Source organism: Chanodichthys erythropterus, chromosome 14 (genome assembly GCF_024489055.1).
Source record: "Chanodichthys erythropterus isolate Z2021 chromosome 14, ASM2448905v1, whole genome shotgun sequence".
In the NCBI taxonomy this organism is placed as follows: Eukaryota; Metazoa; Chordata; class Actinopteri; order Cypriniformes; family Xenocyprididae; genus Chanodichthys; species Chanodichthys erythropterus.
In genome coordinates, this window is record NC_090234.1 from 34,945,464 (window position 1) to 34,961,639 (window position 16,176).

A 16,176-nucleotide genomic window follows, 5' to 3' on the forward strand; every position below is an offset into this window, starting at 1 on the left:
TTAAATCCAAAAATATGCATCAATGCTATTTTCATGAAGTAAAATCAGTAAATACCTTCCTTCAACCGGAAAAAAAAGTCCCTGACCGTGAACAGCAACAGAAGTTACATTATTACGCCATTAGATGGCGGCAAAGACTGTCTTTATGAGTGTGTCAGTCAGTAGCAAAGACTTTTACATTGAAAAGACTGAATTGTTGTGAACACGGAAGAAAACGCAACTGACAAATGCTTTGACTAGTGCTGTCAGTCATGGGAAAACCCCTTAAATGTTAAAAGGACAAGATAATACATTGGACATTTAAACAGATTTTTGAAGGAACCTGAAAGAAAATGCTAAATCTGAATGCAGTTAATAAACTCGCTCACTCGATCTCTTTAGCACAATACTCTTCTACATAATACAGTAAGCTTCAATGAACAATATCAATTGAGAACATACAGTTTACTTTGCTAAGAGTGGTTGCTAAGGGTGTTGTGTAGTGATACACAGAACCGCTGGGTGAAGCGGTCATAGCTGTTTTATCATGAATAAAACACAGCTATTGACCAATCAGAATCAAGAAAAGGAAATAACGTTTTATAAATCAAAAGAAAGAACAGAGCCTCTGCTAAACATTTTATTGTAGCTTCATGCATTATTTTTTATCAACACTTTTTATTAAAAAATGCAACATTTTTAACAAAAAGCTGAGAAAATCTACAGTACATCTGGATTCAGAATGATGATCAAAACATAGTAGATTGCTTCCATCAACACACCCAAAGCTTGCACAGTCCTATACATCTTCCTTGGTTGACATTTCTTTCATTAACATTAGGTAGTTTTGATTTATATGCTAATCGCATTATTTTTACATGTGCATAAGCAATGTTTCTATCTCTTGTTTCTGCTGCTTTTTCACCTGTTTTGAGTCGGAGATTCTGTACTCTTTCAGAAGATGGGTAAAAGCGTTCCCTACCGTATAACAGTAAGCACGTGGATTGCCGGAAATTTTCGTCAGTGGCAAGGAAGCGTTATATCGTAAATGATGGAAAATTCCATCAATGGCAGGGAAAGAGTTAAAGGGAAAGTTCATCTGAAAAATTAAAATTCTGCCATATTTACATACTCAATGACTTTCTTCTGTGGAACACAAAATAAAATATTTCAGTGTATGGACAAAAAACACTGAGACTCTTTTCAAAATATCCTTGGATTTCCAGAGAAAAAAATAAGTCATACTGTTTTGGCCCGACATGAGAGAGTAAATGATGACAGAATGGTCATTTTTGAGTGAACTATCCAACCAGCACAATTTTCCTGATCGATCAGCCAAAAGAGTTTTGCTGGCAAATACAATGCTGGTCAACCATGCTAATCTACACTAGACTTTTCAGCAGGGTTTAAAATGTATGTCTGATTCGAGATAATAATGGGAGTTGATGGACAGATGACACACTGAGAAGCAACCGTATGTTCTGCTTACAGACAGAGGTAGAGCTCAATTTGGAGAACAGTTTTTTCTAGCACATTTTAATTAAAGTATAGTTTTTCCCATTCGTGGTCTTAGATTTGAGCTGATCTTACCATCACAGGTGTGCGTGTTGCAAAGGGCCTCCTCTGTGTGCAAGCCGATGCAGATGTCCCCTCCATTGGCAGGGGCGGGGCTGGTGCATGTGCGCGTTCGTTGATAGTGCCCGCCTCCACAGGGCACTGAACACTGTGACCATGATGACCAGCAAGCCCAGGCGCCGTTAACTGCACAGACCAAACACGCACAAACAAATACGACATACAAAGACAAACACAAAACAATCAGGCAAGCAGGGGGACACAATCATCCAAGCATCAGATAGCGGACGCAAATGCAGCACAAACAAGAAAGACGGTGCGGAGGATGCAAACACGATGTACCGAACACAAACATAAAACAGTCAATCAAACAGGCAAACACACAAAACAATACAAAAAAAATAATTGGAAATGAGCACAAGGCGACAAGGCAAGCAAACATCTGTTATGGAATGTGATGGTGATCCAGACATTCAGAGTGCAGGGCAGAATGTCGCACAGGGACTGTTTCAAAACGCTATATTTGACCCACAAAGCTCCTCACCGAACACTTGAGACTTGTTACAGCAAATGCCAGCTGTTCAATTTCTATTCTTTGTTTATCCCTGCTGGAAATTCCAGATTAAGCATGTGGCTGATATCTACAGTAGCTGGTTACCAAGTTCCAAAAACCAGCTTGACCACCTTAAGCTGGTATAACCAACACGTTTATTGTTAGTCTAATATTGTTTACCAGCTAGAAACCAGCTATCATGTTCCAAATCACAGCTAGCACTTTAAACTAGGTTTTCCAGCACTGACCAGGATAGAAGCTTTATTGTTGTGCAGTTTCCTCCTACTTTAACAGGCCCTGCCACCATCCTCTCAACCTCTCATCACACTGATGGAGGAGAAGGTTAGGGGTGGCTCCTTCTAGCACCGTTTAACTTCAGCAGATTAGCATGTGTGTACTGGGGCATGACTGAAGTGTGAAGGCAGAGCGATGGCAATCACAGTGAGTCCAGGAACCTCGCACACTTAGAGGGAACCCTGGCGTCAGATTGGAGTGCACGTCTAAGGTCAAAACGATGATTAAAATGGTTGGCTGATGTCAGTGATGTGTTTGAGTCCATGTGCCCTACCCCGTTCCCTTCCACTCTGTTATTTCAATCTTATTTTCTCATTCTGCCTGAGTAAAAAACAGCATAGCAAATACTGTGGGTGATCATTTGTCACACTCAGAGAGAGTTTAGAGCGGACAATGCATTGGCAAGTATCTGCCAATATGTCTAAAGAAACACATAAACCATCTTTTGGGAACTTTCAGGGTGACTGGTCACCCTACACACAGCAAACTGTCTGTTATCATCCATAAATTGTCTGTAGCATCCTTAAAATATCCTAGTTAGGATTCCCTAAACTTTCAGGGTGACTGGTCACTTTCAAAACATAGCAGCCTTGAACTGTCTGTTAGCATCACTAAACTGTCACTAAACTGTCCGTCCTTAAACTGTCAGATTCATTAAACTGTCTATTAGCATCCTTAGCACACTTAAATTGTCTGTCAGACTCCATAAACTGTCTGTTAACACCCTAATCTTTTCGTTAACATGCCCAAACTCCATTAGCACCTTCAAACGGTCTGTTAGCACCCTAAACTACCAATTTGCATTCTCTGTTAAATCTGTCAGACACCCTAAGCTGTCTTTTAGCATCACTAAACTGTCTGTTAGCCTCTTTAAACTGTCTGTTAGCACCATTAAACTGCCTGTTAACTTATTTGAACTGTCTGTTAGCCTCCTCAAACTGTCTGTTAGCACACTTAAACTGTCAGTCAGACTCCCTAAGCTGTCTGTTAACACCCTAATCTGTCTGTTAGCATGGCCAAACTCTGTTCGCACCTTGGTCTGTTAGCACCCTTAAACTGTCCTTTGGCATCTTTAAACTGTCTGTTAGCAACATTAAACTGCCTGTTAGCTTACTTAAACTGTCTGTTAGCACATTTAAACTGTCTACTGGACTCCCTAAACTGTCTGCTAATCTGATCATTAGCATGCCCAAACTCTGTTTGCACCTTTAAACGGTCTGTTAGCTGTCCTTTAGCATTTTTAAACTGTCCTTTAGCACCATAATACTGGCTGTTATCATCCTTAAGCTATCTGTTAGCATTCTATAACTGTCCATTAGCACCACCAAACACCCTAGCAATCGCATACTCGAACATTATGCTAAAAAACACAGAAAACAAAACAGCAACTTTCACGTTCACATACAGAAAATAAGCAACTTGGTGGCAGGTTTTGCTGTCCACATTTTCTTTATTAAATCTAAAAACCTAGTTATTTTAATAATTCAGTTTGATGTCTTTTCATTAACACTTCACCTTTAAAGTCCTGGTGCTAACACGAAAGTTCATATGATCTTGTGATTTCTAAAACAAAAAAAGAGTATTCAATTTAACCTTGAGTTCACGTCTTTTTGGAATTATGGTAAAACCTCTTAATTTGACCACAGCAGGTCCCTATGGGGCTTCAGGTTTCCATTAGCTAATGAAATCAGTAATACACTTCACATACTCTAATGGAAGCAGAGGCTTTCCCGTCATGATGAGCAACTACTTTGATTATGAGCATATGTGGGAGTCTATTAATGTGCGTATTTGTGTGCACCTATGTAAATGAGCTTGTGCTTACAAGCGTGTTTCTGGGCATGTGTGTTACCTGGACAGGGCTGTGGATTGCAGTCCTGATATTCTACTGAAGATCCCCGGCAGGCGGTGGGAACGCTTTTGCCCTCTCCGCTGGTGCAAGTGCGTTTGCGAGTGCGGTAGCCTTTGGAACACTCCTGAGTACAAGCTGACCACATCTCCCACGATGACCAGCCAGAGCCTGTCAGTCGTACACCAGGCGTTCTGAGAAGCTCCTCAACTAGAGCTGTAAACATTTATTGCATGTTACCAGTTTGCCAGTTTTAGTCAGTATTTTGTTTGCCAGTCTTCTTGTCGTTTATTTCCCAGTCCTCTGACTTTAAAGAGCTTGAGCGTTTAAAGTGGTAGATGACATAACTGCAGCGCGCTTATTAAAAAAACAGTATATTATCGTCCATTGTTGTGAATGGTAATATAGTTATCCTTACAGTTACTGTTCTTGTGTGTGAACGCCCCTTTGGTCTTTAATTAATATTGTATTGGCCTTTTCCTGTATAATTCAAGGTTACCTAAAAACACCAACGTCATGCTGTGTTTAACAGCATCTATGACAACACATCCTAGTAACAGCATCCTGCACAAGGTGAATTCTGACACACTCTAATGCATTCCTTGTGCACCTCAAGTGGTTGACCTCTCCTGAGTTTAGACAGGGTGCTACAGTTAATCAATGTGGTGCCCGACATACGCAAAGTGGGCAAGTGCTGAACTGTGACCCTGAACTGTCTTCGAGCCAGCAGTATCGGCTGACTCAAGTCATATCTGCTCATTTAGGTGTGGGTGTGCATGAGAAAAAAGGATGTATACACTCACAGTCTGTTTCGCAGGTTACTGTCCCGTCATTGGGGCAGAAGCGTGTCTCCACCTTACGCTTGCCCAGTTGGAGCTCATGAGGGTCAGCCAGTTGGGCTCGGCAGATGTAGCGTACTCTTTGCTCCTGCCGTGCCCCTCCCTGGGTTATGTTCACTGGCACCCAAGGGGTCCATGGGGTGTTTCGACGCACCTCTGGACAGGACTCCAGATTACACGCCTGATACTCCTGCAACAGGGAGAAGATTGACACACTGATAGCATCATCCAGTTGCTGATTCCTCATACACAGGGGACATTACCTTGCTTCCTAAGATGCATGTGAAGCTCTTGTGCCATCACCATGAACAGTTAATAAAATTTAATGGCTCCTAGACACCCAAGGGGGTGTTACAGTTCTTTGCAAGGAACATTAATTTGAGTCCTAATTAAGTCGATTAAATTTGAATTAATTGCAGCTCTTAAGAGAGTTGGAGAGCAAAGAATTCTGTCCAATTTAAAATGTAAGAGCAAAAGAGCATCTTAAAGAGCATTTTCGGAAACTGAAAGCTGTTCCGATTTGTATTTTTTTTTGTATAGAAAGATGCATTACAGCATGTCACTTAGGATATAAAGAAATATGACAACCAAATCCTATAGTTCCATGGATATTTCTACAAATATGTATGTTTTGGAGAGAGATTTATGATGCATTTTGTGTAATGGATTCTCGGCATGAAACCGAATTGCACAATGCCATAATATGTTTTGTTGTGGTTTGATTTGTTGTCCTAAAATCACTTATATGGGATTTTTAAATGGTTCTTCAGTTAATATGATTACCTTACTAAAAGAGTTAGTTTAAACTGGGACTTAGAAATGTATTTTTTCTTGTATAAAATGAATATACTCAGTTTAAAGTGGGAAGACATTATATATATATATATATATACACATACACATATGAATAATTAGTTTTATTTATTTCTCATTTTGAAGATGATGAATGAGGCCACTGGCAGGCAGTGTAGATGATCAGCTGAAAGTAACTGACAGTTTTAGAAATGCATAAATCTTCAAAATGAAACAGTGTACTGTGCAAATATGTCTAGGCCACTCAGTATATCTTGAATCACAGATAAGCTCCACTTTTACAGTACATCACACATATCTTTCTGGGAGGAGAGCTGCTTGGTTATCATGGTCAAGCAGGAGGCTTCAAGGCTACAGCGTGTGTGTGTGTGTGTGTTTGTGTGTGTACTTCAGGTGTACGTACCAGCGCACACCCTGGACAGCTATTTCCATTCTCACAGTTCCTGGAGCGCGAATGCACCCCTCCTCCACAATCTGAGCTGCACTTGGACCAGGGAGACCATGATGACCAGAAGATGGGCTGAGGGCACGACACCTTCTCATTGCAGAATCTGGTGAGCAGAAAAAATATGTTTCACTGATATCATGAATAATAAGTTGGTCTGCTCTGAGTTGATAAAACTCAAGAGAAATATTAGCTTAAAGGGGTCATATATTAAGAAAAATTCCCACAGGTTTGAAAACATTGCATTTGGTCATGAGATACTTAACTTGAACCTATGACATTTAATGTTATTAACGTCTAACCTGCATCACATTTGATTTAACAGTTGCAGCAGAGGGGAAGATTATCAAATAATAATGATTTTAAATTTAACTTAATGCACACACACTTACATACACACACTTGTTGGGTTTTCATGTTTTATGGGGACATTCCATAGATATAATGATTTTTATACTGTACGAACTATATATTCAATCCCCTACTATTAAACCTACAGTATCCATCACAGAAAACGTTCTGCATTTGTGCACTTGTATATTTTCAAAAAACATCACTTAGTCTGATTTATAAGCTTTTTCCTCAAGGGGACCAACAAATTTCGGATATTGCCGTTTTTGTGGGGGCATTTTGTCCTCATAACGTAACGTTTACCAGGACCACACACACACACACATAAAATCATCTTTTTACTCTCTGCATTTCTCCTTTTCTCTAGCTTTCTTCCTTATCTAGTTGTCTAGTAAACCTGACATTGTATATTATGAATATTGTTGGCTCTGTGATGAATTGCTTTTGTTTCTCTATTGTAAGTCACGTTTTCTCAAGCATCTGGTAATTGCATAAATGTAAATGAAAATTTCAGTCATCTCATCATTACATAACGTCAGAAGACTTGGAATACAGTCATGGAGTATTTTTTGTTGTGTTTTTATAGGTCAATATAAACATTTATTTTAATGAAAAAAAGTAATATAATACACTTTAGAGCAAACAATGGGAAAATAATGTCAGTCTTGCTCTTGTGGCAAAATGACAATTTTTTCTTTTCTTTTTTTACAGTTTTCAAAGGGTGAAAATTGAAATATAAAACAAAATAATGACTTTGACAAACATTCTAAGTGGATCTCAGGGGGTCCATTAAAAAAAAAATCTTCCTCATGTGAGAGCTAATCAAATCTAATTTGAGGCTCCTTAATTATATTACCAAATCTGTATATTATATAACTGATGAATATCTAATTAAAATTGATACTTTTCAAGCTGTGATTTTTTTTTTTTTTTTTTAAAGTGCAAGATTGTTCTTACCTCTGTTCTCTGCTTTGCCCCACACACACACGGCCCCCATGCCTGGGCGAAGGATTGTTACAGGATCGCTGGCGGACTTCAAACCCAATCTCACAACTTGTGCTGCACTGGCCCCAGGACGACCAGGGTGTCCATCCTCCATTTCTACAGAAAAAAAGAAAGAAAAAAACAGTGAGCATCAGTGAATCTCGGCAAGAAGTGATGGGTAAGAGCCCATATTCTCAGTTGGGATACAGAAATACTTTTTTTCTCAGCTGCACTGCCGCAATTGATAAGGCTAATGTGGCGTGATGGAAGAGAAAGAGGACAGCTTTGGTAAGGAATTTTGATTGGGAAACGTTCTCAATTTGCTAAAGTGCTCAGTTCCTGCAGTGATTCTTGCGTGATGAGAGAACTGCCACTTCTGCGAAAAACACTATTCACTTTCAGCACCTTGGATGCAGGATAGCGGCAGACAAAAAAAAAAAAAAAAAAAAGCACAACTTTTTACTTGCCTTGAACAGTTGGACACCTCAATGGTGGGACCCTCACAGTTTTTACCTCCGCAGCGAGGGGATGGGCTATCGCATGCTCGCGATCGACAAAGACACGTACTGGTGCCTTCGCCGTCATCATGGCTACAGGGTTGCCATGGAGCCCAGGGCCCGTATGCGCCATCTGCGGTTTGGTTCCTCAGCTGGAATTAATGAGAAAAAAACGTGCAAATTTGAAGGTTGGGTGCGTGCAGAATCTCAGTCCTAAAAAATAACGACCACAAAGCAGCTGCCTCAAGTGATGTTATCAATCATGCGGCATAGCACCTTTCACGCAACACCGATTTCAAAGCTGCAGTGGGAGACTGACTGAGAGCTATGGAGATGGTGGACATGTGTCGAAACGTCAGTCATGCATGAAGCAGTGAGTGTGGTGGACTCTTTAAATGGCTGGTCCTTACCGGGCAGGCAGTGATGTTCTGGAACCACTGGCTCATGTTGGAACTGTCCTCTATGGTGGTGCAGCGGCGCTGCTTTCGGTCCCAACCACAGTAAGGGTCCCGAGCATCCAAACACATCCTAAAATAGAAAGAGGAGGAGTAAGAACAAAAAGGTAAAAAAAAAGGTAGCTAGTGTATGAATAATACTGTATTTAATTTGTAAAAATATTTTTTGTTTAATTAATACTTTTATACAGCAATGATGTATTAAACTGATCAAAAGTGGCAGTAAAGACATTTATAATGTTACAAATATTTCCATTTCAAATAAATGCTGTTCTTTTTAATTTTTCTATTTCTTAAAGAATAGGCCTACTGAAAAAAAATGTATCAGAGTTTCCACAAAAATATGAATACAATTGAATTAAATATATAATTAATTATTACATATGATTAAATATTAGTGCTGTCAAATGATTAATCACGATTAATTGCATCCAAAATAAAAGTTTGTGTTTATATAACATATGTGTGTGTACTGTGTATATTTATTATGTATTTATAAATACACACACATGCATGCATATATTTAACAAAAATATATTATATTTATATATAAAATATTTATGTTTATATATAATAAAAAATTATATATAAATATACTTGTCTATAATGAGAATATTTCTTAAATAAATACATGTATGTGTGTATGTATGTATACACACCACACACACATTTTATGTAAACACAAATATGTGTATTTTGGATGTGATTAATCACGATTAATCATTTGACAGCACTATTAAATATATGAATTAAAAAAAAAATCTTCTGACATCACCATGTGGGCTGTGGGGTGTTCAATAATGGCAAATAGCTATTTCAAATAGCTAATATAGCAATCCATTTTTTTAGCAAGACTTCATTGGGGTATGCAATGGCCACTTTTCATGATCCACTCAATTCCCAGATAAATAATTGGATAAAATCAAGTTGCATATTCTGTTGCGCTCTTAAATAGACAGTGAAAGAAAAAATGGGTTGCAAATGAAAATTCACATTGACTTATAAGCTGAAGAGACATCCAACATCTTCTTCCCTTGCCTCACATCGTAGATTAAAAACCTTCCACATTAACTGACAGCAGCCCTAGGCGTTACAATTCCCAGATACAAATCTAAACCAAGCCTGGGAGAATTTCCCATTCTTTCAACAAAACTCTTGCTACGCAACACCTCGAAATTGATTAAATATTTGTAAGCTGCTAAAAAAAAAGAGGCTTAATGAGGTGTAATTAAATCTAAACCCACTAATGAAGTTAAGCCATGAGTGCCATTTCAAGGGTTCAGGAATTTGGGGCGGTGTGTTAGTAAAGCACCAGCAGCCTTACAACCTTCCCTTTAGCTTGAAAGGCTTGATTTTGGCACAAGTGTATCAGTTTGTTTGCGCTGGCCCTCTGGCGTTCCAGCCTCAAGGTTGAGGAAACACACAGAGTGTTGATACAGTGCAGAGTGCCAAGACTGAATCCTGCCGAGAAGGGAGCTCGAGCTGGGCTGAGTGCTAAAACACTCCAACGCTTCAAGTCTGTCAGGAACATCAAGGCAAAAGGAAAACATATCACCCTTCAACATTTTCATTTACATAAATCCTGGATGGCCCTATCGTAAAACAAAAAGTGAAGATTCTCTTTAAAATAAATATGATTTATCTTTTTCATAAGAAAATAGGGCTGTCACAATACCAAAAATACTGTAGTATATTAAGCAGATAACAGTGTAATTTCATAATTTTTAATATCAATTTCACACCAAAAATGTTTTGTTATACTGGCTAAAATCTCTTCACATCCTGATATATATCAGGTTTACATGAGGCTATGCAGAGTTGTAGACATTGAGTAAGAGCAAACAGCAGCTACCTTTTACAGTTCCTAATTACATGGTTTGATTTGTTTTTGGTATAATTTGTTATTGTTTTGAACTATTCAGCTTACGTAGTTTATTACTTGTGTACCTTTTGGAATTAGCTCAACGTTAACAGCAGCTAAAATGGAACTACTTTTATGTTTTTAAATTTACAAGAAAACTGTGATGGTTTGCAGACTCTGATCAGGCTGTGCGCATTCATGTGTTTTGGAAGAGGCGTGGCTTTGGAGAGATGCTTTGAAAGCAAGCTTGTTATTGCTAGCCTCTAAAAAAAACTGCACACCATTGATTTAAAGGTGCTCTAGAACCAGTTTTTACAAGATGTAATATAAGTCTAAGGTGTCCCCTGAATGTGTCTGAAGTTTCAGCTCAAAATACCCCATAGATTTTTTTTAATTGCCTATTTTGGGGCATTATTAACTATGCACCGATTCAGGCTGCGGCTCCTTTAAATTGCGCGCTCCCTGCCCCCCCATGTTTGTCATGCATACTGCATGCATGCGTCAGATGTAAGTATAGTATTTATTTGGATGTTTACATTTGATTCTGAATGAGTTTGATAGTACTCTGTGGCTAAAGCTAACATTACACACTGTTGGAGAGATTTATAAAGAATGAAGTTGTGTTTATGAATTATACAGACTGCAAGTGTTTAATAATGAAAATAGCGACGGCTCTTGTCTCTGTGAATACAGTAAGAAACGATGGTAACTTTAACCACATTTAACAGTACATTAGCAACATGCTAACGAAACATTTAGAAAGACAATTCACAAATATCACTAAAAATATCATGATATCATGAATCATGTCACTATAAATAGTCAGAGTACTAATATAGGACCTCAACAGCAATTTTCCTATCACAAGTTCACAGTCATCGCAACCCAATGTGCCTCACCACGCCACAATGACCATACGTGTCTACTAACACTAAAGCAAGCAAGCATTTTCAATCAATTATCTATATGAGCTGAGTGGCAGGCTCATGTGAGGGATTGTGGGATTGACAGCAGAGCGCAGCGAGCCAACAGAGCGCCAAAAAAATTAGTAATACTCAACTTTATGCGAAACTGCTTAAGTCATCCGGATTCAATCATAAGTGTTTTCAAAAAGGGGTGCATGCACTGTGAATTTTGCTGAAACAAATATGCGTCAGTTGCATCAGATGTGAGGTGCATGAAACAGGCCCTATCATCATCTTGTTAGTTTCTGAATATAACGGCAGCTATAACGCGACAGGAATAAACAAAAATAAATTAGCTGGAGCACTCCTAGCTTTATATAGGTAGTGCATAATTGAAAAAAATAAATGGCTCCAACCAGTTAAAACGATGTGAGGATAGAGAGAATAACGACATGTTCCTTGTGCACATCTAAGGCCCAATTACCCCCATTACAGAGGGCAGAAACACTAGCCCTCAGGGCCCTGACCTACGAGAACTACCCATTTAAACAAAAAACTTTTGCAGTGATTTCATTAATTACAGTGGAAGATCCACTCCCGCGGACCAAAGTGAAAGCCAGCCGTCCATGTAATCTCTTAAGACTATGAAAATGTGCCGGCGTGGAAGGAATGCTGATTTGACATTCCGGTTGGCATACAGCAGTAGCCTGTTTTACTGATGAGCTCAGGACACAGCCCTGGGGCACTGCCAAGACTCGACTGCTCTCAGGACTCTGCCAGCTGACCTAGTGAAGAAAAAAACTCAATTAACGACCTCCTGAAGGTGTTTCTTTTTTTCTCCTGAGTCCTGCAACTTGCACTCCGTAGAGAGAGATTTTCACAAGCTGACCACCGTCTCAAGGAAAAGGACGAGCACAGCAGAAAAACTCAGCCGTCTAGCCTTGCAGTCAGTCACAAAGCTCACCTATTTTAAAAATAACCTGCTGTAAAAAATAAGTTAGTACACTTGAGGGCCAATTCATAGAAATGCACCTTAATTCAAGGTTCCTGTGCATGGAAGAAGTGCTAAAACAAAAGCAACACAAACCAACACAAATCATACTGCTGTATAATTTAACATGGTTTTCGTACAGCGCACTATTTCAACAGCAAAGCCACAAGACATTGCTTGTAAAATTTTAAATAGTGCAAAAAAAAAAGTAATACATAAAACAATGTGGCAAGGCAGTGGACAGAAGACAATCAATCTTTCATCCTATTTGGAGGTTTAATAGAGGTTTTAAAGTCATTTGGAGGGCTGTAAAAAAATACTGTCCATTTTATAGGCCTTTAAAAAAGATGAACAAAGGCAAATAGTTATTGCTGTCCTTTTAATAGCAATTCATGACCTTTTCATTGTAAACAAGGGCCGAAAGTTTGTTTTTATGGATGCACTATTAACACTACGCTCAGAATCAATAAAACTAGCTTTGTCACACACATTTATTATACAAACACTATAACTGTCAATTAATTCTCTGCATGTTACATACTGTTAATGCTTTCTAGTGTGAAATAGAAGAGAAAAATTACCTCAAATTCTCAAAATTTTATTTTCTCCTTATTATGACATCATTAATATATATATATATATATATATATATATATATATATATATATATATATATATATATATATATATATATATATATATATATATATACACATATATAGGAAAACACCACAGCCAAACAGGTCCCATAAATTTCAGCTTTAGAGATTTCCACACACACCAATCATGACAGCTTAGCTCAGACGGAGATAAGATGGTCAGATGGCTTTAATGGCTTCATCACAGGAGAAGAAGAAAAGATGCTATTTGTCAGAAATTCAAGACAGCGCAGTCTTAATCAAGAATGGGAGAAAGCACATGAGAAAAATGGCTTCAATTTTGGGACTCTGCCAGTGGAGAGTCAGTTAAAAGCCAGTGGTAATAAATGCTCTCACCTTCTGATTACTTTCTTTCCCTGCCTTTCCTCTCTTTGCAGCTCCACCAGTTGCTGAAGTGTTGGGCAGTGTGCTCAAACAATCTGCAAGCTCTCAAACCCTGTGTTTTTTAGCACCCTGTTGACAAGCTGGCGGCAACAGGAGCTGTAAATTTTTAGGGTCAGACGGGGCCTCTGAAATGAGAATTTCTTACAGACTGGCTATAAGGCTTAGCCACAGGTAAAGGACCGTTTAGAAAATATATTTATCACCACATGACCAGGGAAATTTGATGATATTACCATAGCAAGGAACAGTGAAATTAAAAGTTTTTGACTAGAAAAACATATTCAAATTTGTGCTTACATATTGGAAACTACATTTTATGAAAGCATTGACTTTTCTCACTTCATGGAAAATGGCAACATCTTCAACAATTAAATGTCTACATACATCCATATATATATATATATATATATATATATATATATATATACAGCTATGGAAAAAATTAAGAGACCACTCCAAGTTCAGAAATCAATGTTAAGTGGTCTCTTAATTTTTTCCATAGCTGTGTATATATATATATATATATATATATATATAGATATATATATATATATATATATATTTCTTTTTTATATGCTATTTTTCAGTGTTACACTTTTTTGTTCTTATTTTTTAAAAGCATAGAGGTGAATTAATGTAGTGATTAAATATTTTGCAGTCACCAACAACACAACCACACATGGAACCTTTTCGGCATTCTGAGGGTTGCCATAGAAACAAATCATGCTCAGCTCAGAGTAGAATCTCAAGTTGTCAGCTTGTAATTGCGCTAATTTTAACACAACACGAATGCAGCATTATGGCGGAGACAATTATGCTGGTGCAACCTGAGGTTAAGCACACAAAGGTGATGATCATGATTCCCTCCCTGTGAAGATAAAACCAGCAATTTTTCTAAAACCGAGAAAGGCGTTGTCATAAAACTAGTTAAATTTGTAGCTGTTTTTATATGATGTATTGTTATATTGGTCTACTACCATTTGAAACTGTTTTAACGTTTTTGAAAAATGTCTCTTATGTTCACCATGCTTTTATGCTTTTACTGTATATGTACACGAATAGAGTAAAAGCATCAATACTGTGAAATTACTACAATTTAAAATAACTTTTCTATTGTAAACTATTTTAAAATGGAATTTATTCCTGTGATCAAAGCTGAATTTTCAGCAGCCATTACTTCAGTCTTCAGTGTCACGTGATCCTTCAGAAATCATTTTAATATGCTGATTATTATTGTCAATGTTGAAAAAATAATATTAATAATAATAATATTTTTGTGGAAACCACGATACATTTTTTTCAGAATCCTTTGGTGAATAGAAAGTTCAAAAGACACCATATATTTGAAAGATTCTTTTTTTCCCCAATGTAAAAGTCCACTGTCACTTTTGATCAGTTTAATGTGTCCTTGCTGACTAAAAGTATTAATTTATTTAAAAGAACTGACTTTAAACTTTTGGATGGTAGTGTAAATGAAAATGAAAATCTTCTTTGTGTTGATTTATTGAAAAATCTTTATTTTTACCTAGATTTTTACTATGTTTTAGGTTTTAATCAAACTGTTTGAATGCACTTAACTAAAAAAGCTACTTGGTTGACAGTACTAATTTCAGAGTATATGCAAAAATATTCAAAAATACATGAAATACTGACACAAGGCTTAAAAAATATCCAGGATGCCCTACACCTGACCATCCATAAATCAAGAGAGTTCTAAAACTGCAACATGCAGTGATTGTTACAGCAAAAATCCTCCACAAACACAAATGCTCTGATGTGACCAAGAATCTCTGTAGACATGGGAACATGGGTTTGCCACATCAGAAGAAGTGGAAAAGGAAAGCTGTAAAAACATATTTGTGGTTTTCTCAGTAAATCTTGTGGTTTGGGCTGTTTGCTGTATGCTCTGCTTGCGGAAGATGTTTGTAACCTCAAACCCACATTCCTAACAGCGCTCCAAGACATCATCATCTCATCATCTACACATCATCACATCATCAAAACTGTTAGCACAGACTGCACTGCTGTCTCTAATTAGGCTGCTGAATGTAAAATACTTCATCAATAGACCTTAGTGAGGATAGATGTCATAATTAATATGATGAAAATTAAGCTTTGAGGAGTTGTTATGTCTTAATCTTAGGTCATGTCATATTTTCACAACCCATGTTTGTTTTTTTTTTGTAGTTCTCTGCTCACTGGAAACATTTTTGGAAATACTTTTTCAATATTTTGTTGGCTGAATCAGGGACAAGTGAACCCAAAACCAGCCTAATTATTCAGTACTTCACTTCCATAAGACTAATTAGTCGAGCACTTGTCTTTGAAAACATGCAGGTTTCACATCCCTGCTAAGATCCAATGGCATATACTTGTAAATGGTGAATATCAGAAGAACTTTTTTCCCACCTACACCTCCGTTGCTCGGAGGAAATCTCTGTAAGGATCCAGTCCATCATCTTGCACATTTGTTTCATCCTTGATTAGGAATCGCCATTTTTAAGTTTATCAATCTGGCCCAGCGGGTTGGTCCCTTTAGATCCCGACAAACAATCAATTTGCTGATCAGAGTAAATGAGTTTTTTAAAGTTTTTTAAAGCAAAGGCCAGAGGCTAAGGTCCATGAACATTATCAGAAAAGAGAGTTTCAAGGGATCAAACTTTAATTATCACACTGCATTCAAACCACAACCACCAATAATGTAGATTAAGTCATTAATAAACACTTATTTAAAGGCAAGAG

The 16,176-nt window shown here is 37.7% G+C and overlaps 1 protein-coding gene across 3 annotated transcripts in view; it reads right to left on the reverse strand.

Moving 5' to 3' along the window:
* sema5ba (sema domain, seven thrombospondin repeats (type 1 and type 1-like), transmembrane domain (TM) and short cytoplasmic domain, (semaphorin) 5Ba) overlaps positions 1 to 16,176 on the reverse strand; it is a 162,705-nt gene that overhangs the window by 14,543 nt on the left and 131,986 nt on the right. For all 3 annotated transcript variants that reach the window (XM_067410196.1, XM_067410197.1, XM_067410198.1), the window contains 7 exons: positions 8,590 to 8,707; positions 8,150 to 8,331; positions 7,656 to 7,799; positions 6,306 to 6,453; positions 5,054 to 5,279; positions 4,254 to 4,466; positions 1,570 to 1,740 (listed from right to left, as the gene is read on the reverse strand). In XM_067410196.1, the coding sequence (XP_067266297.1) occupies positions 1,570 to 1,740; positions 4,254 to 4,466; positions 5,054 to 5,279; positions 6,306 to 6,453; positions 7,656 to 7,799; positions 8,150 to 8,331; positions 8,590 to 8,707 (1,202 nt within the window). The remainder of the gene's footprint in view (positions 1 to 1,569; positions 1,741 to 4,253; positions 4,467 to 5,053; positions 5,280 to 6,305; positions 6,454 to 7,655; positions 7,800 to 8,149; positions 8,332 to 8,589; positions 8,708 to 16,176) is intronic.